The 23,542-nt window shown below is 30.7% G+C and overlaps 2 protein-coding genes and 1 long non-coding RNA gene across 3 annotated transcripts; all 3 read right to left on the reverse strand.

Annotated features, from left to right (window-relative positions):
* Positions 1–1,021: 1,021 nt before the first annotated feature.
* LOC142624250 (uncharacterized) lies at positions 1,022–4,347 on the reverse strand. The gene is made up of 8 exons (XM_075797780.1): positions 4,146–4,347; positions 3,817–4,062; positions 2,791–3,734; positions 2,473–2,560; positions 2,263–2,352; positions 1,825–2,001; positions 1,536–1,640; positions 1,022–1,032 (listed from the first exon to the last, which is right to left on the reverse strand). The coding sequence occupies exons 1-8, from the start codon at positions 4,345–4,347 to the stop codon at positions 1,022–1,024; spliced, it is 1,863 nt and encodes a 620-aa protein (XP_075653895.1).
* Positions 4,348–12,720: 8,373 nt separating this feature from the next.
* LOC142623262 (uncharacterized) lies at positions 12,721–14,313 on the reverse strand. Its single transcript, XR_012842089.1, has 3 exons — positions 13,680–14,313; positions 13,474–13,593; positions 12,721–13,054 (listed from the first exon to the last, which is right to left on the reverse strand). It is a non-coding gene; the product is annotated as an uncharacterized LOC142623262 (long non-coding RNA).
* Positions 14,314–15,724: 1,411 nt separating this feature from the next.
* Positions 15,725–18,035, reverse strand: LOC142625689 (heat stress transcription factor A-6b-like). Its single transcript, XM_075799371.1, has 2 exons — positions 17,286–18,035; positions 15,725–16,863 (listed from the first exon to the last, which is right to left on the reverse strand). Exons 1-2 carry the CDS (start codon positions 17,589–17,591, stop codon positions 16,072–16,074), a joined length of 1,098 nt encoding a protein of 365 aa, XP_075655486.1. The 5' UTR covers positions 17,592–18,035; the 3' UTR covers positions 15,725–16,071.
* Between the last annotated feature and the right edge of the window lie 5,507 nt (positions 18,036–23,542).

Genomic DNA, 23,542 nt, shown 5'->3' on the forward strand with positions numbered 1-23,542 from the left:
ATTTTTATATTGTTCATCTTCGTCGAATCTTGGAGTCACTTCAACTTTTCAGTCAAAACAATTGAGGAATTAGATTTTCATGTCAATAAATCTATCACTCGACCTAAAATAATTGTGCTTCAAAGAGTTTCACTCATCATTGCCCTCAATACACATAGAAATCAGTTATAAGTCATTGAGTTAGCTTCGATCAAGCTTGTGGGTCACATTTTGCAAGTGTTTGGACAATCCTAATAGTTACATTGATTTCTATTTACTCTATATTGAGTCATATTTTGGTTTTAGTAACAGTGTTAAATGGTCAATATAAGATTTGAGGTGGTTATGAATATTTTATTGATAAGAATGATAAGCATATCTTAGTATAATTTTAATTTGTTTTATTAAAGCTTTTTTCGCATGTGTAATGTTGAAGAAATTTGTAAGTAAATGAACTAGTATGGGAAGGAACAATGCAAATCTTTAAAACAAAATTAAATTAGGAAAATTTGAATCAAGGTATTCAATGTATAGACACTATGAAACTTTGGTGCAAATGACTTTTATAATTAGAATGAAAATGTTATTTAGGAAAAAAAATGGTAGGGGAAAGTAGTAAAAAAAAAAAAAAACTATTATACTATCATATAAGAAAAAAGGAGTGTGTGTTCCTTAATTTATATATTTGATATAATTATATACTTTTTTTTGAAAAAAATATATAGTTATATATATATATATATATTTTAGTTATGAGAAATATGCAATTATCCAAGATGAACTTAATGTATAATTCATTCTCTTTTATAGTAAAGGTCTCATTTTGAAGGTGAATTTGTTTGAATATTTTTAATAAGTAATCATATATTTTTAAAAATTGAACATAAAACTTTTACTTCTCAAATATTGAGGCAAACAGAAAGGAGGAATTGAATTTGCTAGGAGGAGAAAAACTCAAGAATACATGGTACATACACTAAACATTTTTAAATTTATTAAAACATTAAGTGCGCTTGAGCAATAACAAAAGTATGAGTTTCAATCAAGCATGCCCTGTTTAATAAATTATAGCTCATCAGCCAATGACGTTATTAGCTTATTAAACAATTTTAAAAGGTAAATGTTAAAGTGACTTTAAAAACTAATTAACATGTTAGTTATGCCCATGGTTTTAAAAACCGGTACGGTGAACGAACCGGAAAAGCAGCTAATTACCGATTTTAAGGTCGAACCGGTGACGTCATAAATAATTTAATTATTATTTATTTAAATTATATAAATAATTAATAAATTTTTTAAAGAAGTATATAACATTTTTTAAAGAATTTAACATAAAACATTACAAAAAAATCATGCTTAACATAATAAACTATCAACAAAACCAAATAAATAAGTTTCTTAGTCATTATATTTACATCCAAATGGCAAATAACAAATAAGTTCATTACATCCAAATAGCAAATAAGTTTTAAAGTTTCAAACAAACAACTAATAAGTTTGAAAAGTCAAGCATCATTTGTTATGAAGAAAATTGAAATCAATATCATCATGTAAACCAAATGCTCCACCACTAGCATCATTATCATCATCCTCATCCTCATTTTCTTCATCTTCAATAGGAATAGGATGATTTTTATCTCTAAATCCGGGAGGAGCATCATCTTCATCACCAAATGATTCCAAATTGATGTCATCATCATCCTCAATCACTTCATTATCCATATCTATACAAATTCCAAAACCAAAGAACAATAAATGAAATAACGATTCTAATAATCATTTATCATAAATCATAAATAGTCTAATTAAAATATGCAATTACGCAAAGAATTGTTATAAGCTAACCTCTTTGTACATGACTAGAAGACCCTTCTTCGATTGGATGAGCTCCCTCTTCATATAATGCATTCTCTATCTCCTCATGATCCAGAAATGGAGGTTCCTCATTTTTCACTACCCAAAATTCAGTTTTATCGATACTTGCATAATCAATAGGATCAAAATTGAACTTCTTCCTTTTAACTTTATATCACAAAATGAACATAATGAATAATTGATAACCAAATAACTTATATTTCACAATCACAAAGAACCCACTCGACCAAATTAGTGAATCACTCATATTTCCCCACGACAACGTTAATTAAAAGAGATTATATAATACATACCTTTCTTTCAATCGACAGTTATAATGAACATACATAAGATTATTAAGTCGTTGATGCTCTAATCTATTTCTTCTTTTGCTATGTATTTGTTCAAAAACACTTCAATTCCGCTCACATCTCAAAGAGGCAGCTGTTTGGCTAAGGATCCGAATTGCAAACTTTTGTAAGGTTGGAGCACAAGATCCAAACAACTTCCACCACTCATCTAAGTTCCATATACAACACAAACAAAGATACAATGAATCAATAAACATACTTATCCCAAAAATATAAAAAAGAGCTATAATCTTTAAAACATAATTAACTAAAGTAAATAATATCTTACCTGGCTGAGATGTCTTGGCTGATTCTTGAGCAAGTTGGGTTCCAAAAGTTTGTTCACGCTCTCGAAATAGCCTTAATTCCTCCACCAACTTCAATCAGCCAACTGAAACTTTTGATTCAATAACATCTATCATTGCAGATTGTGTCTCTAGCCTCTTATTAAGAGTAGATGAGTCATATTGAAATGCAGGATTCAATCAATAAGCAGCAGCATAAATATCTCTATAGAATTGATTATCCCAACGATCCTTGATAATATTAACATAAGGCTCCCATAGTCTCTTCTTATCCTTAAAATTTTTTTGATTCCATCAATTACTCTATACATGCCATCATATACATAACTCATAGCTGGTTTTTCATCAGAATCAACAATGCGTAATAAACGAATCAATGGTGACATAATATGCACAATTACATGACAATCATTCCAAAATTGATTATCAAGAATGATTTTCACCACTGCCTTTGCTTTCTTATCTTTTGCATATCTTGATTCAACATAAAACTTGCCAGTCACCAATGCTTGTAAGTCTTGCTTATGTTCCTTAAGACTCCCTAAGGCAATGAAAGTAGTAGCAAACCTAGTTGGCCCTGGACGCACAATTTCCGTCCAATTTTTTCTAGTCCTCAACCAAGCTTGCAAAGCCACATGATTATAGATGAACACTGTGATCTTGGATGCACGCTTTGCAAGTTTAGCTACATGATTCATCTTCCCAATCTCCTTAAAAATTAAGTTTAGGCAATGTGCTGCACAAGGTGACCAACTAATGTTCCTATATTTTCCACACAAAATTCTTCCAGCAGCTACATAATTTGCAGCATTGTCAGTAACCAAATGTACTATATTTGCAGGACCAACCCAATTAACAATTTCATCAAACAAGTTACTCAAATTAATAGCATCCTTAACCAAGTCAGAAGCATCAACCGAACGTATAAAAACAATTCCTTTAGGACAATAAACAAGGAAATTAATCAATGTTCTATGCCTAGTATCAGTCCACCCATTAGCCATTATTGTACAACCAGTGTCAGCCCAATATGAATGATAAGAATCAATAATCAATTGGACTTCTCTTTTTGCTTCTCTCAACAAAGGCACTCGAAGGGCATGATAATTTGGGCCTCTATATCCAGGACCATAATAAGCTACAGCATTGAGCATAGGTTGATAATAACTAGAATTCACAGCATTAATTGGAATGCAAGCATCATACATCCATCTTGCTACAGCCATATCAACCCTCAATTTCTTTTCTTTGCCAACAAGAACACTTTTAATAGAAGGTTAAGCTCCCGGTGTTGTTCTAGGAGCGAAGTAATTACCAATGTCACCAACCTTTGCCAAGATTAGATCTTAATGGAAAATTACTAGGACCACCACTTCTATTTCCCCTACCTAACCCCCTACCTCTAGGAGTAATTTCTTGGACATCTTCAAATTTTGGTGAGTCCTCTAATGGCGAATAATTAGATGCTTCTTGATCCTTTTTTGTTTGTTCTTTAGATTTAGCAATTTCCTTCAAATTCTCAACCATTTGAAACCTAACATCATAAGGTACACCCATACATGCAGCCACATCACCTTTAATTCCAGCTAGATGTCTTTTCATCCTATTGATGCCCCTCCTTTATAACTTTTCCCACAATGTATACATCTATAGCTACTTTTTCCGTCTTTCAACTCTTCAGTCACATGATCCCATGCAGGATCACATTTCGCTCTCACAGATGAAGAATTAGCATTCGACCCGGTTGTAAAAGCATGTTCATTAGATGGTACAGAGGCAGACTCCATTTCACTCAACAATTTCAGACTTGCAGCAACTATTTTACCAACAAATAAATTCATCAACACAACAATCAACATAGTGACATACACGTATAATTCTCTATAAAAAATATTTCACAAACAATAATCTCTGTAAATCAAATCCACAACAAATCCACACCATATAGAGAATCCACAACATGATCAAAAGCAAAATCAAAATCAAAAGGAAAGAATGTTACTTGATGAACCCAAGCAGAGAAACAGAGAGCAACACTTCAGAGGAAAGAAAAACCCAGCAAACAAGAATTGAAAAAAACCCAGCAAACAACACTTCAGACTTCAGAGTCCATGATCACAACCATAAATTTCTCCTGCAAACAAGAATTGAAGCATGGAAATGAGAAATTTAAGTGAAAAAAGAAAAGAAAAATGAAAAGAAAGAAAGGGAAATTGAAATGAAAAAACAAAGGCAAAAATGAAATTGAACCATAGTTACCATACCCATTTTTAACTATATGTGGAGGCAGAGAGAGTGATCGTGGGTGTGGCGAGGGGCTGAGGCTGGGGCTTGAGCGCGCGAGGGGCTGGGGCGTGCGCGAGGGTCGCAAGGGGCTGGGGCTGGGGCGCGCGCGAAGGGGCGAGGGGCTGAAAGAGGGCGAGGGGCTGGGGCGTGCGCGTGCGCGCAAGGGGCTGGGGCGCGCATGAGGGGCTGGGGCGAGGGGCTGAGTGAGGGGCGAGGGGCTGAGCGGTGAAGGCGTGAGGGAGAGCGTGACTGTGAGAGGCTGACTGGCTGAGAGCTTGAGGAATGAGGAGGCTGGAGGCATGAGGACTGAGGAGAAGTGAGAGAGGCAGAGAGCTGAATCTGATAGGTTAGGAACTTAGGATTAGGTTTAATTTTTTAGGGCAAAACGGCACAGTTTTGCCAAATGACCGATTTTCGGTTCGACCGGCCGATTTTCTGGTTTTTTAGGTTGAACCGGCCGGTCAGAACTGTTCACCGTTTTTTATATTATTTCCGGTTTTATATCATAACCGGACCGAATTTGAGGCCGGTTCCCGGTTGAACCGGTCGGACCGGCCGGTCCGGTCCGGTTTTTAAAACTATGGTTATGCCCCCAAAAAATTTTAAAACATTGTTAACTTTACAAACTAACATGTCAATATCCCCCTCCAAAAAAAAAAAAAACTAATTAACATGTCAATAAATTTTAAAATATGCACAATAAAAAATATACTTAATAAATAATTTGTTAGTTATATTTTTGCTTTGTTTAACAAGTTAACATATCAATTTGTAATATTTATATTATATAATTTGTAATGTCATAATATCACTCCAAAATGTCGAGTGGAAAAAAAAAATATATATATATATATATTATTTGTAATATCTATTCTGCTTCAAATATTCCCTCAAATAAATATATATATATATATATATATATATATATATATATATATATATATATTCGAGGAAAGAAATCAAAAATAAAATGTCACTCCATGAGAATTTGACCAACCACCTCCAGCCAATAGAAAAGAAAGTTAAAAACAAAAACAAAAATAGGCATTAAAAACCAATGGCACGGCCATCATGCCTGACCATGCCATTGTGAATGATGAAAAGTCGTCTTTGTACGTTTGTTGACCTGTTTTGCTCATGGTTTAGGGGTTTTAAGGTTTTGTTTGTGAGTATCAGAATAAATAAATACATATGTTAAAAAAAAGAATAAATAAATACATAAAATTACATAAGTGGGCAAAGCCAAAGACAAATAAGAGTGCTAAGCCACAACAAGAAACTGATTAGAGAGAGAGGGAGAGCCTAAATGTGAAATGAGTAAAATGAGACAAAAAAATAAGTGAGAAAAATTGCAAAACATTTCATCCGGTCTAATTCCTTATACTATTGAGTGATATAATTTATAGGGAAAGGTAGGAATAAGAATTATAAGAGTTTCCTACTACTCATGTCATTCCCTCATATATATATATATATATAAAATTATAAGAGTTTCCTACTACTCATGTCATTCCCTCATATATATATATATATATATATATATATATATATATAGCTTTTTTTGTGATAATATTAGTCGCTCCAATTTAAATTTACAAATAAGAGATTGAATACCTTTAAACATTTTTTTCATTTCCACTCCTTTTTCCTTCTTAAATGGATTATAAATCTCTTTTTGTTCACAAATACTGATACTTGTTTTTTAAAATAACACTTGATGTCCATCAATTTCAAGGATGAAAACCTAATTCTCAAAATAAAAAAAAATGAAAACCTAATAATAATGATAATATTAACAATAACAACGACAACAATGATTATATAGACTAATATTAACTATAGACAATAATTATTAAATAAACATTGATCATTAATTAAATTAATCATAATCATATATAAAAATACAAAGCACTTTTATTATGTCATATTTTTTCCTTTTTCACATCTAAAAGCTCTTTATTAATTTCATTACTAATTAATTGGATGTAACAACTTCGAAATATTTTATTACAATAACTTGCCAAACTTAAAAAAACTTTTTAGTAAAATCTCTTTGTGGCAAAATCTATTTACAGCTCTACTTTCTATATATGTTGCATTAAAACCTCTAATTTGTTATTTTACTATTTTTCATATGTTTAAATCAAGCAAATTATTGGGATTATTTTTGTTTGGTAAAATAAAATGAAATTAATAAAATTAAGAAGTTGAAAGAACAGAAACAGTTCTGGTTAACACCTTCTAATACATCATACATCAAAGTCGACAAAAGATTGAACTACAACAAGAAAATAAGACTAGACAACAAAATCTTTAGAGTTTGTTCACACCTTATTTTTACCATTAATGTTGGTTTTCTACAAGTTACCTTCTGCACTCATATGCATCATCGCACATGTTGACTTCTCTTAAAGCATGTTTGATCTTGTTACGGTAAAACTGTTAAAAATAAAATATTGCAATCATCAATAAGAATTAGAATTTGCTAAAGAGAGAATAGAATTTCTAAGTACTATCAACTTTCAACTAGCTAGTAAAGGAATCCTAGTTTTGTTGTCACATTTACAACTATTATTTGCTTTGTAAATAAGCGGCCGCGTGTAGACTTTCTAACTCACCAATAAAAGAGAGCGTAAAGCTGTAGCAAAAGAATTTCTATAAGCAATTTTTTTGGGTAAGATTCTATAAGTAATTTTCTATGTCATTAATGTTTCTCAAAAAAAGAAAAACTAATTGATTATAGATTATCTTCCTAATTACAACTCTTTGTTTACACGGATATCACACGTTTTGTGCGTTCTATTTGCTTAGTTACTAAGATATATTCTTTATAATTATATCATAATAATTATAAAACTTATAGAATTTTTTTTTTATTTTAAAAAGGACATATAATATTAATTATATGCATGAAACTTTATATAAAATTATTGTGTAGATAACATTTTCCCTTCTTACAGGTGATGATTTTAGAAGTTCTCATATAATAATAATATGTTGCCAATGAATTGAGAAACTAATTAAAGTACCCTAATCAAAACCAATTAAATCAAGTTATAAGGGATTCTAGTCTATTAAAAAAAAAGCAACAAAGAGCCCATAAAAAATAACAAAAAAGAGATAAATTAACTTCTACATAGGCGTGCCTTTTGTTGTATTCTTAATCTTAATGTTCTTATACAATAATCTATTCGACTATCAAATGGTTTTATGAGTTTTATCAAACTTTGTACTTTTTTTTTTGTTAATTTTGTAATCCTACATATGATTTTTTTTTTTTTTTGGAGAGACAGAAAGCTCTACCTATGAAATTAATGTCCAATTGTCCACCATGGATTTCATCACCATTGACTTATGATATTTTAAGGTTACTTGACCTAGATTATTATGCTATGCTCTTACCCAAATAAATGATTTTTTTTTTTTTTTTTATTTTTTTATATCAAGGGCATCGAAGAGCACAAAGTGGCATTCTTTGATCCACTCCCTTCAGCCAAAAAAAAAAAAAAAAAAAAAGAGAGCAAAAGACACAAAATGCCACAAATTAAAATTATATATATAAAAAAAACCAAATTCATGGTGTCTATGAATGGTGAAGAAAGCTTGACAAAGGGCAAAGCAGAGAGATTCAAAAGTTTTGGATACTTCGCGGGACAGAGTAGCCTTTCCTAGTGGATTGAGATAGGAGTTGGGCTGTCGGTGGATAAAGATAAGACTTTGAGGCTGATCTAATGCTGGGTCCTATTTTAGCCCTTTTTATGGGCTCTTGGACTTTGGAAAGCTCACTACCAACCATCTCAATTCTTTTTTTAAAAAAACAATTTGAATAATGCTAATTTAACTGACATTGTTTGAATATATCAATGTACATAATCCAGGGGAAAATGAAGAATATGCTGATTTAATAAGGAACATTTTAAATTATTCAACCTCTTTGATTAAAGGTTGGACTATATACATATAAAGAACAAAAATTCATATCGTTTTCCAACCCCACCGTTACTCCCAAACTTACTCACCAATAAGACATTATTTTTAAGCTTACAGCTGAGTTTTTCAACTGTTTTGGCCAAATTGATTTGGTATATTGGGTTTTTGGATGGAGAAAGATGGTGAAAGGTTACAAAAGTTGAGCCATAACTCAGATTATTCTCCCTCAGACTCAAAGTTCTTAACTCAGATGATGAGATGGAGACAAAATTCAACTCCTGGTCTTTGTTGCAATGCTAATGGGCCTTTGAAAATTATAAAACTTTGAACGAATTTAATATTCTCAAGTAAACATTGCAAGGATTTAATATTCTTAAGAAAATATTGTATACATTCATTTGGTTAATCAATGATCTTGAATTGTTGCCCTGATCTTCAAGATAAATAAACCGAAAATAAATACTGCTCCAATAACTAAATATAATGATACAATTAAGTCCCTGTTGCCGGAAAGAAAATTTAACAAGCTTATAAATGAATAGTGCAGAAGATTATGAAAGAAGAAATGACTGAGCAGAAGAGTTCTACTTTAGTGTTGTTTATGTTAGAATTATGGTTAAGTGATTAAACTTACCATTTCCTAACAGTTTAAACTTTTGAAACAATTGGTAATTTAACATGGTATCAGAACAGGAAATCCTGAGTTCGATCCCTGTCTTCACTCTACCTCCCATTTAAAATGTTAAATTCCCACTTGTTGGGCCCCCACTTACTAAGGGAAAGTTTAGGCCCACAAGTGAGGGAGAGTGTTAGAATTATGGTTAAGTGATTAAACTTACCATTTTCTAACAGTTTAAGCTTTTGGGACAATCGATAATTTAACAGTTTATACCATAAAAGTAATTTGACTTACATTCCAAAGTGACAAATGTAAATAATGTTGTTAATTTTCTAATTTGTAACTATAATATTTGCTGATGCCAATTCAATAAATCTAGTAACAAACCTTATTTAAAATTCAATTTCAAAACTGGTTGAAGTGATTCATAACAATTTTTACATGAATGCATTACTTGTTGCTGTCAGTCACTTCAACGAATTGTGAAATTTTATACAGTGAATAAACTTATTGATATCCATTACGTTTACAACTCACTTTGTTGAGCTTGGACTTGCAGCTGATTAAATGGTTGGGCCTGTCTTACATCTAAACATGGGTTCATATGATTCAATTGGGCTCATCCTAATTTGTCTTCCTAGTCCAGCTGCGCTTCAAAAGGTTCATATGTTAATGCAAGCAGCCCATTCGCTACATTTAAATCATTTGCCTACTTGTTCCTCAAAAAAAAAAAAAAAAAAAAAAAAAAATCATTTGCTTACTTTGCTGGGAGGTATAAATGAGACAGTTTTGAGACAGTTTTATGTCCAATATTATTTTAAGTAAAAAGTCAAGAGTCTTGTAACTCAATTGGCAACTTCTAATGTTTTTAACGGAAATGTCTAGAGTTCAAATCTCCACTCTTAACTATAGAATTATCAAAAATATCATTTCAAGTAAAAAAACCAATTCATATTACCTAATAAATATAATAAAAGACAACCTAGCACCCAGATAAAATAACATACATAGATATTGAGACAATTTTATGTGCAATATTTGAAAATTTGAAACTATTCAAGCTCAGCCTCTTGTTCTATAACTAGTTTTGAAACACGTGCAAGAGCACGTGTTAGCAAGTAAAAAGATTACAATTAGGGTTATAAATAGAATTTATTTACAATTATTTAATTATTGAATTGCTTAGAAATTATACTATTAAATGTTTCAAAATATTAAGATATATTATCAAATTTACATGCGAGATGAATCCATATGCGGAAGCTACATCTAAATGAGATAAATATAATTTCATAAAAAAAAAAAATTAATGAGCTAAACCAAAACAAAATCTCCATCTCGTTTTCTCTCCAACCTTTTTTTCTTTTCTTGTTCTTCTATTTCTCTCTGTTGTGATGGAAGCAGTTGACTTATAGATCATGGCTGACCCTATTTATATATATATATATATATATATATATATATATATATATATATATATATTCTTTTTTCTTGTCTCTCAGACTCACTATTTCTCTCCCTTACCCAATTTGTGTCTATCAGTGAAGTAGTTGGGTGTCAAACTGGTCAAGCAAAGAGATAGACAAGAAAGGTAGACTTAAAATGACGAAACTATCTAGGCTATCTCACTATTCTTATTTAGAGTCTGTTTGGATAGAACTTATTACTGAAAACTGAAAACTGAAAATACTGTAGCAAAATAATTTTTAAATATGTAAAAAGTACTGTTCATGCCTAAAATCACTGTTCATGGCCAATGAACAGTGACAAACGTGCTTAAAAAAAAAAAAGACTAGACGTGAACGTGGACGCGCAAACGCGCAATCCAAACGTCCTCTTAAAGTTTTAAAGGATGAAAACGTCAAAGTACTTGGCAGCCAGCACTATAAACTTGACAAGAAAATGACTAAAAATGGCCAATTTTTATTTAGCTCACAAATGAAGATAGGGGCAATTAAGTAATCTCAATCAAATGTTGATTTTTTTTTTTTTTTTTTTTTGAGAGTTGATGTTTTTCTTAGTTCCAAAGAATCTGCACTGCTTGTTGCTGGGCTAGCCGTTTTAACCCTTGAGAAGTGACAAAACTATTTACTTGTCAAAAGACCAAAAAACCTCACAATGCTTTCTACTATACATATATGTAGGGGTAATAAAGTAATTACAGTCCTATCAAATAACGTCCAATCACCCATTTTTTTGCACTATCTCCCTCCTCTCCCAATATCACCGAACTCATCCATAAAATATTTAAAAAAACCGTCAGAGGTATTGACTAAGTAACAAAACCAGCATGACTCAACAAAACCGTCATCCATGTGCAAAACAATACCACTCAAACTCTCCTTTTTTATTTTTTATTATATTTATAGAGTATAGGTATATCCAATATTCTTCTAACTAAACAACAAAAAATCTTGTTTAATTTATCAGCATCTAGAAGGGTAAACTATGTTCTTTTTTTTCTTTTTTTTTACTTGGCTGCTTTTACTGCTAGTAATACCTGGATATATTGTGGCCAAAGCTCAAATTATTTGGTACTTGCCAATGAGTTCTAGTTCAATTGATACTTCGATGATAAGTTCTAGGTAGAGGATGAAGTTTTGAATTCAAATTTTACTAGGTGTGTGTAGCTTACCAATAAAAAAAATAATTTAGTAGTTATTGGATGAAATTTTTTCTTTGTATTATTGTAAGGAAAAATGTGTCAAAACTCGTAGAGATAAGAATTTTGTTGTATGTGTTGTAATGAGTTACACGTTTCACTGTTAAATTTACATTACAACTATTTATACAAGATAATGCTTAAGTTATATTATCAAATATTTTAATATAAAAAGGTTGCATGTTGACATTATAATAGATGTGACTGATGTTATACTGAAAATAAATTAAATAATAAGTTTTTTTAATTAATTTTTTTAGTGATATTAAAAATATTATAAATTTTGTTATATTAGTCTTATAAAGTTTCAACTTTTAAACACATGTGAAAGTATTTAAAAAATTATATTTATTATGTTGACATTAATGTAATTTATCGAAAATCTATAGCCGACCCTAAATTTTGTAAGAAGACCTTGTTGTTGTTGTATGTTGCACTAATTACCACATTCATTATTATGTTTATAAGTTTTATATATATATATAGTAAAATTGATAATAACTATAACATTCTTTTTTTTATTCTTTTTATTATACAAAGAGAAGAGTTTAAGGGAATTAAAATGTCTCTCTCTCTCTCAGATTAGTTTGTAAGCCTAACTTCTTCTTTGGTTAGATTGTAAGACTAACTACCCAGCAAAAAAACAAAAAAAAGAGTTTGTAAGATTAACTTAATAAAAGTTTTAAGTTACTGGCTCTTGTACAAGGTTTTTTTTTTTTTTTTTTTTTTTTTTATAAATTTTTTTTTACGCAATGGAAAGAAAAACTCTGGCAGCTCTTTATTACACAATGCTCAAGCACAGCATGTGCAACCTTATCGCTTCAGCTGATGAGCAGACATTGCAGCATTCTATATTTAACTCAATTTCAGCCTTTCAGGCAGGGTCGCTGCACTGACAGTAGCACCATGAAAATCTATGCGACTTAAAGGAAGCTATTATACCAGCTTTTCTCTTTTGCCCATAAAAAGATGAAAAAGATTACCAAACCTTCTTTAAGCACAATAATATGCTCCATTTGTGTTATGCCGTGTCGTTGGTCCCAACCGCAAACAAATGATACAAAGAGTGCTGGACCATTTAAAAAAAAAAAAAAACCATTAGTTCATGGCTTAATTAATATCTTTAGAGGCCAAAAATAATAAATGCTTGAAAGAGATTAAGATGGAGTGGTTATTCGTAGAATTTGCAAAACTCAGCTGTTGTACAAACGTATAAAATATTCAGATTGATAGACTCAAGTGGGGATAAATTTACATGTTCACACTGGAATTAGGGTCTCTCTCTCCCTCGCTGTAAGTTGTAACCCTAATTTGTCATTGGCTGGTCATTGGTCTTATCAAAATAGAAATTGACGCTGTTAATTAACACTTTTTGAGTCTATTGTGACCCCCGGAATGTCCTAGATTGTGAAGGTTGATAAACACAAAATTAATAATCCTACACAGCTCACGAGAATAATGATTTTATATTACATAATAAACACACACCTGAACACTTCTACCGACTTCTATTCAACGTGGTTTTGAAACGCAACTAATTGAAAATTTGCTTTTAATCATTTTGCTGATCGAGACCCCACCAATCCATAATCCACAACCTTCGGGAAACTGATTATCAGAAAAGTGATTAGCAAAAAAAAAGAAAGAATTTATTAGAAGAGCGTAAAGTGCAAAAAAAGAAAGTAAAATATTACCGACAACACCGTCAGCTGAGACAAAATGTTCCGCATGATGTGAAACGTGTCGTCTAAGCGCCTATGGGTTTCAAGCCAACCCTCCTCAAGTTGACAACTCTAGCTGCGTACTCATCTACTTTCATCCTCATAAAGATCTCGTCAAGTTGATGTAGTATTTGATTATTTTTTAAAGTTGTGTGTTTTTTAAGAGAAGTAGTTCATACGTAGCTTTAACCCTATTTCATAGAGGTTGATTTCCTGCTATTAGACATGCGAGGGCTCTATGTGCATTTGAGACACATGTCAGGTGTTTTCAGAGCAAGAAACGATGTATGTAACCACAATGAATCACATAATTGGGATTGAGACAATGCTGACAGGCATATACAACTCCTAAACGACAATTCTAAGAGGATGCACAAATACAAATCCGAAAAGTCTAGATTTAGATGGGATTTTCATGGACCTAGAGCTTGGGTGTGGGCTTTGATGTTGGCAGCAAAAGTGACAAAAAGTGAAGGTTGATGAAGAGCAATGGGACTTACCGCTGATATTGTATCTGTGTACCATTCTGATCTCCCTTAATATATTTCCTCCCCCTGCTTTCTGGGATGGCTTCTCAAAAAAAAAAAAAATGATGAAGAGCAATGATTTTGATTTTAATATCATATTAAAATTGTTGTTGGGATTTTGATTAAAAAAAAAAGACGAGGTCAAGGGAAATAAGAATTAACATGATTTGGCTTAGCAACCAACTATCATAGCTTTGATGACTATATCGTTATTATAACAAATTGTGTCTTATGAGTAACTCAATATATGATATATATAAAAATACAATAGGTTTAATAAAGTAACTCTAAAATAATATTGTAATACAAATTACGATAGTCCATTGTAGTAATACAAATTATGGTACTTCATTGTATTCTACAAAATCATAGTTACTTATTTATGAGAATATACCTTAAATAATAATATCCTACTCTATTATAACATTATATTTATTGCATGCAAAGTTCAAATGACTACATATTTAAATACTCATTTCTATAAGTTTACAGTATGCTCATTGAAAATTTAATATAATAAAAAAAAAAAATAGATAGATAATTTTAGAATAATTTTTAAATTAAATTTCTAAGGGAATAAACTTTTTGGAGTAGTAATTAATAATTAATAGTATAGTTTTTCCATGATATCAAATCATGGGATTGCACCATAACAAAGTTAAAAAAAAAAAAAAAGACAAAAAAAAAAAAAAAAAAAAAAAAAAAAAAGAAAAAGAAAAAAAAGGAGTGAAAAGGAAACACATTAAAGATTAAAGATTAATATAGTTTGATTATGGTGGCTTATATCCAAGTGATGTATAAAGCATAAATGACTGCGTCTTTAACATTTACTTATGTTTTTGCAACATACATACTAAAGGCTTATATATAGGAAAGAAGACGAAGCATACATAGTGAAGCTTTAGGAAGTTACAAATGTAATATTAATATAAATAGAAATAGAAATCTTTTGTCCCATATATATAGATAATATTTTTCTCAAAAAAAAAAAAAAATATTTATATAGATAATATAAATAGAAAGCACGAATAATACCTGTAATGGTAATAAGTACTGTACACTTGTAATACAGGTAATACCAAAAAAAGTAAGGGTAATACTCTTAACAAATCGCTTGCATAGAAGTAATTATAATCTGTTATTTGAGTGTCATATCATATGTAATCAAGTAATTAATCTATTTATTGAGAAAAAAATGACAAATCAAGATAGCAAGCAATTCGAACATACTAATCACCACCAGCAAAAACATATAATTATTTTACAAAAAAAGGAGAGAAATTAAGGAGACAAATAGACATGATGGTCAAAGGAACCTAAATGATATAAAATTGTGGACAATTCCATAAAACAAGCAATGGTTGAATGACATTGTTTCTGCTTAATTACTCATTGGAGAACATTCTACAAACTGTAAATGAATGATGTTCCATATCGAATTTATCATGGATTTTGCAATCAAGACCTAAATAAACAGCAAACAAGAGTGAGATTAGATAGCTAGGGAGGAGTCCTACGACATCTAGCTCGTTGGACTTGGAGCAACAAATAAAAATAGCACAATTATTGGTAGGTAATAGTTATCTCGTACATAAGATATATGCACTTTCCTTCTCAAAGTGTGTGACTCTGCAATTATATGAAACTCACACATTGTGAGAGGAAGAATGCATATATTCAATATATGAGATACCCTATTCTATTTAGTAATTAGAAAATAGTTATCTCATGCATAAGATATATATGCATTCTCCCTTTCAAAGTGTGACTCTACAAATGTATAGACTCAAATATTGTAAAGGAAGAATGCATATATCTGATATATGAGATATCTTATACTATTTAGGACTAGATGCCAAGTATCCCATATGCTCAGCCAACACATCTACATCTTCATCATCTTCTTGATCAATACCCATTAAACCAATTTCTTCTTCAATACCCTCGTTGAACAAACTTTCCCAAAACCCCTCATCAAGGTCCTTAATCATATCTCTACTTTCATGTTCCACTCCTTTCTCTATATGTTCTTCCTCTGGGTTGTTTTGGCTTCCACTTAGTCCATGCATGTCCATAGCAAGTCTGTCCAGCTCTGAAGCTTCAAATTCAGACATATCACCAAAATCATGAGGCTCAACCTTAACAAAGTTTCCTTCTCCACCTTGGCCTAAAACGCCAATTTCAAGGTCACTAGGCCCTTGATCAATAGGTCGCCTTCTCTTCTTCGTTATTGCTTCTTGGAGTTCCTTTCTTCTTTCCTTCTGCTGAACTAATTCTTGTAAAAAGTTGGGATTCTGCATTGCTCTTGCCAAGAAATTCATCATCTGTTGCTGTTTCCCTTCTGTCTTTCTAAGTCTATCCTCCATTGATTGGATGTAAGCTCTAGTATTTTGTTGTTGCTGTCTAAGCTTCACCAGTTCCACCATTAGAACATGCTTATCACGCTTCAACCGATCAACTTCTCCATCTAATCCAAACCTTCCGACTTCAACACAAGAGTCCAGAGCCTGCTGCGAAGCCTGAAGTTGAATTGTCTTCCTTCTCCTAATATTCTTTAAAAGATGCTTTTGTCCTCTAAGAAACCCTTCATTAGCAAACTCCCATCTATCTGGATCAACCTTCCTAAAGCCCTACATAAATCAAAGTCCTTCTTCATGGTCACATTCATAGAGAAGCTCATTGTAACATTCAATGGCGAGTTGTACTAAATCTAACAGCCTTCAAGAGTTACACATAATAAGACTGAAACATCTAAGTTTTTAACAACTTCTATGAGGCCGCAATGACCATATGCTAAATCAGCTTAATAATACTTTGCTTTTTAAAGTCATTAAACAACCAAAATATCCAAAATAAGTAACCCATTAAACAAAGAGAAAAAGGAGAGACCAATCAAATGATTCAAATCTATCACAATCAAACAACTAGAATGAATGATAATAATACTTCTAGTTGTTTGTGAAGATAAATGAAAAAGTAAAATTATTGTAACACTCCTCAAAAAAGATAACTTTATCATTCATTCTTGGTAAAAAAAAAAAAAAATTCTTACATAAGTGTTGAGCTGCCTGACAAAGCTTGAGAAATTGTTGTGCTTGAAGTATCTGGGAAGAAGAATCATGGCAAATGCCTGAGGATCCCACACAACAAAGCTGTTGTTCCCTCTACTCCATGAAACAACATGATTTGTGGTCGAGTCCTCAACGATATCATAGGTTTTGGTAAGAAAAGGAGGAGGGCCGGTTTCATGAATTCCCTCCAGCGGTTGAGGAGGCTGAACCATAGATGAGGACGGCGTGCCTGAAAAAGACGAGCTTGCTCCTCTAAACGCTACCTTCACTCGGCCCTGAGGATTCATGATTTAAATACCCACAACGAGGATAAACTATGATCTGGGTTTGGTTTGATTTGATTTTTGGTGCCTAATCACTATATATGCAGGTGGAACAAGAACAATGCAGTTGAACTTCAACTTCTCAAGGTAAGCTATTTATAGATCATAAAATTGTGTTTCTACCAAATGGGGTTCTTGGAATGAAGGTTGCGAATGATAGTAACAGCAGAAAAAAGAAAGATATGATTTATATATAAGGAGGCATCAGAATATATAGTACCATATCAAACGACATATGAAGGAGAAGCAATAAATATGAACTGACCTTGTAGAACAAAGCCTGGAAAGAAGAAGGGTAAGGAATAGCTTATGGAGGCTAAGATTAGATGAGAAGGCGATGCATAGAAAACCGAAATAGGCATCGAGACATTTTTAGCCCTCCCCGATACCTCATTTCTTTCTCCTTTGGGAAAGCCATTTGGGCAGTGACTCTCACATTTATTTAGTCCAAGTGTCCAACCACAAGGACAAAAAGGTTGCACAGTACCTCAAGGACAAAGAGTGTCGTCGACTCGTCGCACGTAATAAGTGTGTATTTGGAAGAAAGTTTATTTTCACCCATTTATTTTGTTTTAAAAAAATATATTGCAAATTTTTTTAACAAAATATTTAGACCCGATAATAAATATGATTGGTGTTAATTCAGTAACTTGATATATGAATATTTGAGAGCATTTTTATGATTTGTGATATATCTGCCCTCTAAGATCACCTTGTGTGATAAAAGTTATAGTATCCTAAACATCACATATTTGTTTATTGTGTGAGAGCCTTTCGAAAGATGATATTTTTCAAAATTGTACCTTCTAGTTTGAGATGAACACAAGTTCATCCAAACCAATATTAAGAATCTCAAAAAATAGGTCAACTATCTAATTTTAAGACAATTTCCCACCAAATAAAGCACATCATATATGCTCAAAAATTACTCCATTATGTGCGAATAAGGTATGCAACCTCGCATTTTAAGACTACGATTTTCAATTTTCTTCTCCTATTATAGTTTACTTTCTTAACCATCAGAGCTCCCTTGGCTAATTCAGTTTGCTCAAGTTCGAATTGAGATTTCTTTTTCTCAGCAAAGTGTTTGTCGGGTTGTAAGGATTTGTCATTATTTGGTTCAAATTGAAGTCCTTGTTGTAATTTCACAAGCCAGTCTCATAACTTCAGCTTGAGTAATCAAGAAATATCTTAGTCCGGGAATTAGAAACATTAAGTAATACACACACACACACACACACACACACACACACACACACACACATATATATATATATATATATATATATATTTATATTTATATATCACACTTAGTTTTTACTTCAATGAATTTATTATTTTTTCTCAAATAAATTATTACGATGACTTATTATGGCAATATGTTAAAAAGGAATAGTTAATTTTTTAGAACTTGCTAAAATTGAGTATAAAATTTATTGATTAAGTTTATCCTTGAATTGATAATAAGTTTTGATAAGAACATCGTGATTAGTTTCAAATAGATTAGAAGTAATATTAAATAATTTTGAAATATAAAGTGCTAAAGTAATTAAGTTTTGATTAGCATAATACATAGCAAAAAAATTTGAGCACGTAAAATCTAATTGAAATAGCCCTTGACATAAAATTAAAGTGCAATTAAAAACAAATTTTGATTGAGTATCCACTTGAATATATATATATATATATATATATATATAGCAAAAGAAAAAAATAATTTAATTTATCTAAAAATCCAATGAAAGTATTGAATCAATAAAATATTAAAACATCAACTACCATAGAAACTATTGATTGAAATCTCTAACCTTTGGAGGATCTCAGCATCATTGGATTATTTCAAGGTTACTAATATTTCTAATATTTAAGATCTTAGAGTGTATTTGGATGATGAGTTTAGTTTCATTGGATTATTTAGTGAAAAAAAATTGTGGATAAAAATAAATTATACTTAAATATAATATTTTTATATAAGTCAAATAAATTAAATAAGATTTTTACAAACCTGGCCTAACTAGCTATTAGTTAATCCCCTTTTCTTTTTCTTTTCTTTTTTAATAATAATATGATAGTTACAATAAGGGAGCTAGAGAGATTTGAACCCTAGATATTTGAATTGAAAATACTACAATGTCTCAATCGGTGGGTTGATGTGCATGTATTAATATATATAATTTATGTCAATTGTGGGTTGATGATGGCAGTTATTAGCCAATCCTAAACAATATAATATTTTAGGATTTTCTTTCAATTAAATTTTTAGTCAAAGTTTAATAGTGGGTTGATGAATAATAATATTGCTTTAATCATAAACTTATGCCTTAATAATAATGAAAAAAAAGAGGATACAAATTTTTGTATCCCTAAATAATTAGTATATTGGATTGAGATTTGTTACAATAGTTATTTCACTATACTTTACCACAATTACCACCTTTTTGAGTTTGAGAGTGAAACTTGAAAAGTTCACTTTTAATTCTAATATTTAGATAATTTTTTTTAACTTCTAAAACTTTTACCGTTTTACTTTTTTACATTGAAACTTTAAATCTCTGAAAATAAAATGGTAGTTATATATTGCAATGTTTCTAACTATTACACAAGATTCGAACCATAGAAAATTGCCATGTGTTAAAGCACAATAACGAGAAATTATATAGTTCTTATGGTAGACCACGACACTTGTTCACTAGAAAACTTCTATTTGTTTAAAATTGTAAGTTAGTAATCATTTTTTGTTAATTTTTTTTTTGACTCAACAACTTTAAACAAATAAGAATCTTTTAGTAGAATGGTGGACTACATCACTTGTCTACCATGAAAACCTTATAATTTCTCCAAAATCACATAATATTGGAGCTTTGTAGAGTTGCACCTTAAATGACTTTTATATGGTGGGTGCGCATGGAAGGTATGAAGTAAGGAAGGTTGTCGACATAAATATCTTAGCATCATAATATTATATATATATATATATAGATCACACATCAACTTGTATTATAATATTGTGCCATTATGTCATGGAGTTGAGCTCCATTTTTATTAGGCCCACTTCCAGTTCCAGTGAACAAGTTCATAAAGAAGACGTGAGCCTCACTCAACGTTTAACATATTAGGGTCCGTTTGGATAAAATTTATTGCTGAAAATTAAAAATTGAAAACTGAAAATACTGTAGCAAAATAATTTTTAAATATGTGAATAGTGCTGTGAGACCTATTTTTAATATTTTTTTCTGAATAAAGTGCTTGTGGGTCTCACGAACAGTATATGAACAGTACAACTACAGAACCTGAACAGTGAAATTGGTCTCCTGCATAGTGAAATAACTTGCATGAACAGTACCGATTACTGTTCATGCACGTTGAAAAAAAAAAAAAAAACTACAAAACGCAGAATTTGCAAAACGTGGCAACAATAATCTGTATCCAAACTAGGCTTAACTAATTAGAGAGCCTCAAGTGAGACCATTGAAATCTGATGCTATGTAAAAAATGAAACTTTAAATCTTCAATTCGTAATGTTTTGGTCAATTCGTAATGTTTCTAATTTCAAAATTAAACTTTAAATCTTCTCCTCTATTATAATTATCAAATTATCAACAACAAAAAAAGAGAGACAAAAATAACATTCATAGAAGTGTAAAAAATGACATGAAAATAAGAAACTAACACAAAATGTGACTTGAATAAGATAAATGTTGGAAAAAATACATGTGATTGACTTTGACTAATCTAATGAGGATTTATAATTGACCCTTAAAAATTTAGGACTAATGCTTGGTGATTGTTAAGGTTGTGTATTGTAAATCTATGATTAGTGCTAACATTGTTGCTTACCTATTAGGTAAGCTAAAAGTCACAATTTTGGAAGCGTGGACAATTAAGTTTTCATCTAACCCACTAATTGACAAGTGAAATGTAAACCCACTATGTGTACCTCATTTAAAAAAAAACATTTTAAAAATATGTATGTATTAGTCAAGGAACAAAATTTAGCTACAAAATTAGTTGTAGCCTAAGGCTACAAACTTACTCAATAAAATAAATATTACAACATATTTTGAAAATCTAACCATTGATTTGCATGCTCTTAATACACATGCATATTAAATTTTGTGTTAATCGGATATTATTTACTTTATGATTTATAAGTTTATATTTTGTGCATAATTTTGAATTACAAAAACTTGTAATTTAAAATATTTATTGATAACACAGCTATTGATCTTTAATTTTCTTGAAATTTTGCATGTATGAAGGATATAAGAAGAAGATGTAATCTAATGGTGGATTTGTCAAAATTCACCACCAATAAAAAAGATATTAATTAAGTTTATAGCCCTTGCTACAACTAATTTTGTAGCTAATTAAACTTTGTCCTTAGTCAAGAGCTTTCTTTTATAAAAACAAAAGCTCTATTTTATTTTTAATTTGGAGAACAAGGATGTTAAGGTTTCTTCTTTGCCACTGGACAATCTGCTGATTTTTGTGTCCAATAGTTTGGAACCCTTGAATTTTTTTTTTTTTTTTTGAAATGTAATGATTATACATAATTAAAATATAGTTCACACTTCACTAATTAATTGATAAAAACGTCTTAAATTTTTGTATAAAAAAACACTTTAGTATAGATTTTTTGTTGAGAAAATAATATAATAAACTAAATTAAAGATGTAGAATTGATAAATATGATTCAAAATTTAGCTAGTTTTTTGAGTTTTAATTAGCTTAATTGGTAAATTCTCTTATAGTTGAATAAGAGATCTCAGGTTCAATCTCTATTTACACACCCAAAACTCATTAGTGTCTTAATATGATGATAAATAGCACAATTATTATAAGCGAACACCATAGTTGAATAAGAGATCTCAGGTTCAATCTCTGCTTACACACCAAAAATCGATTGGTGTCTTGATATGATGATAAAGAGCATAATTATTATAAGCGAACACCATCCATAAGTTTTAATTCTATTAATTTTTTTTTCACTAATTTTAGGCATTAATGTTCTAGTAATTAAGGTCAATTGATACAGGGCTAATGACAGAGACTAAGTTGACACAACACTGAAAAGTGAGGAACTAAATTGACACAATTAAAAAATATAAAATAATTTTTTTCCCTCTCATTCTCTCTCTCTTATGTTTTTTTTTTCAATTTGAAAATCCTAAATTTTAAATAATCAGTTTTTCCTAACTATCTCCCATAATACTCTTTTACTCACAATGCTTTTTTTTTTAATTAAAAGAAAAGATAGTACTAAATTTAAAACACTCATTCCTTATTCTTATTCCTTAAAATTAGGAACATACTAGGTATCTTTATTTGGGTTTGGCTTACCTCTGTTAAAAACTTAGAGGTTTCTAATGGAAATGGGTATGAATTGTAGGAGGTTTGATGGGAATTGTAAATAAATTGATTTAATTTGAGGTAATCACCCTCCACAAAAATATAAAAAGAGAGAGAGTGAGAGAGATGTATTAATGCACTAAAAAAGTGGTTTATTCTTCAATTGATCTCTAATGTTGAATTGCAATCATATATTTTCAGGAGACTAGCCCTAATGTCATTGGCTCATATGACTCAAGATAATTGGTTAATTAATTTAACATGTGTTAAATTAAGACATGTGTTAAATGAGTTACCTGTACTAAAATCCTAACTAACTCATCCTAATCATAATCTCAATCTACTAGCTAACTACCTAACTAAAGGGATTACAACAATTATTTCGTATTTCTAACATTTTCCTCTCCTTGAAAACACCTTGCCATTTGTCATATTTTTTCTAGAGTTCTCTTCAGTCACATTCACTCGTCTCAAGATCAACGGCTTTGATACCAAATTTTAGGAACCTAAAGGTTCTAATGGTGATGAGTGTGAATTGTAGGGAGGTTAATGTGAATTATAGAGAA

This window comes from Castanea sativa, chromosome 2 (genome assembly GCF_040712315.1).
Source record: "Castanea sativa cultivar Marrone di Chiusa Pesio chromosome 2, ASM4071231v1".
Classification (NCBI taxonomy): domain Eukaryota; kingdom Viridiplantae; phylum Streptophyta; class Magnoliopsida; order Fagales; family Fagaceae; genus Castanea; species Castanea sativa.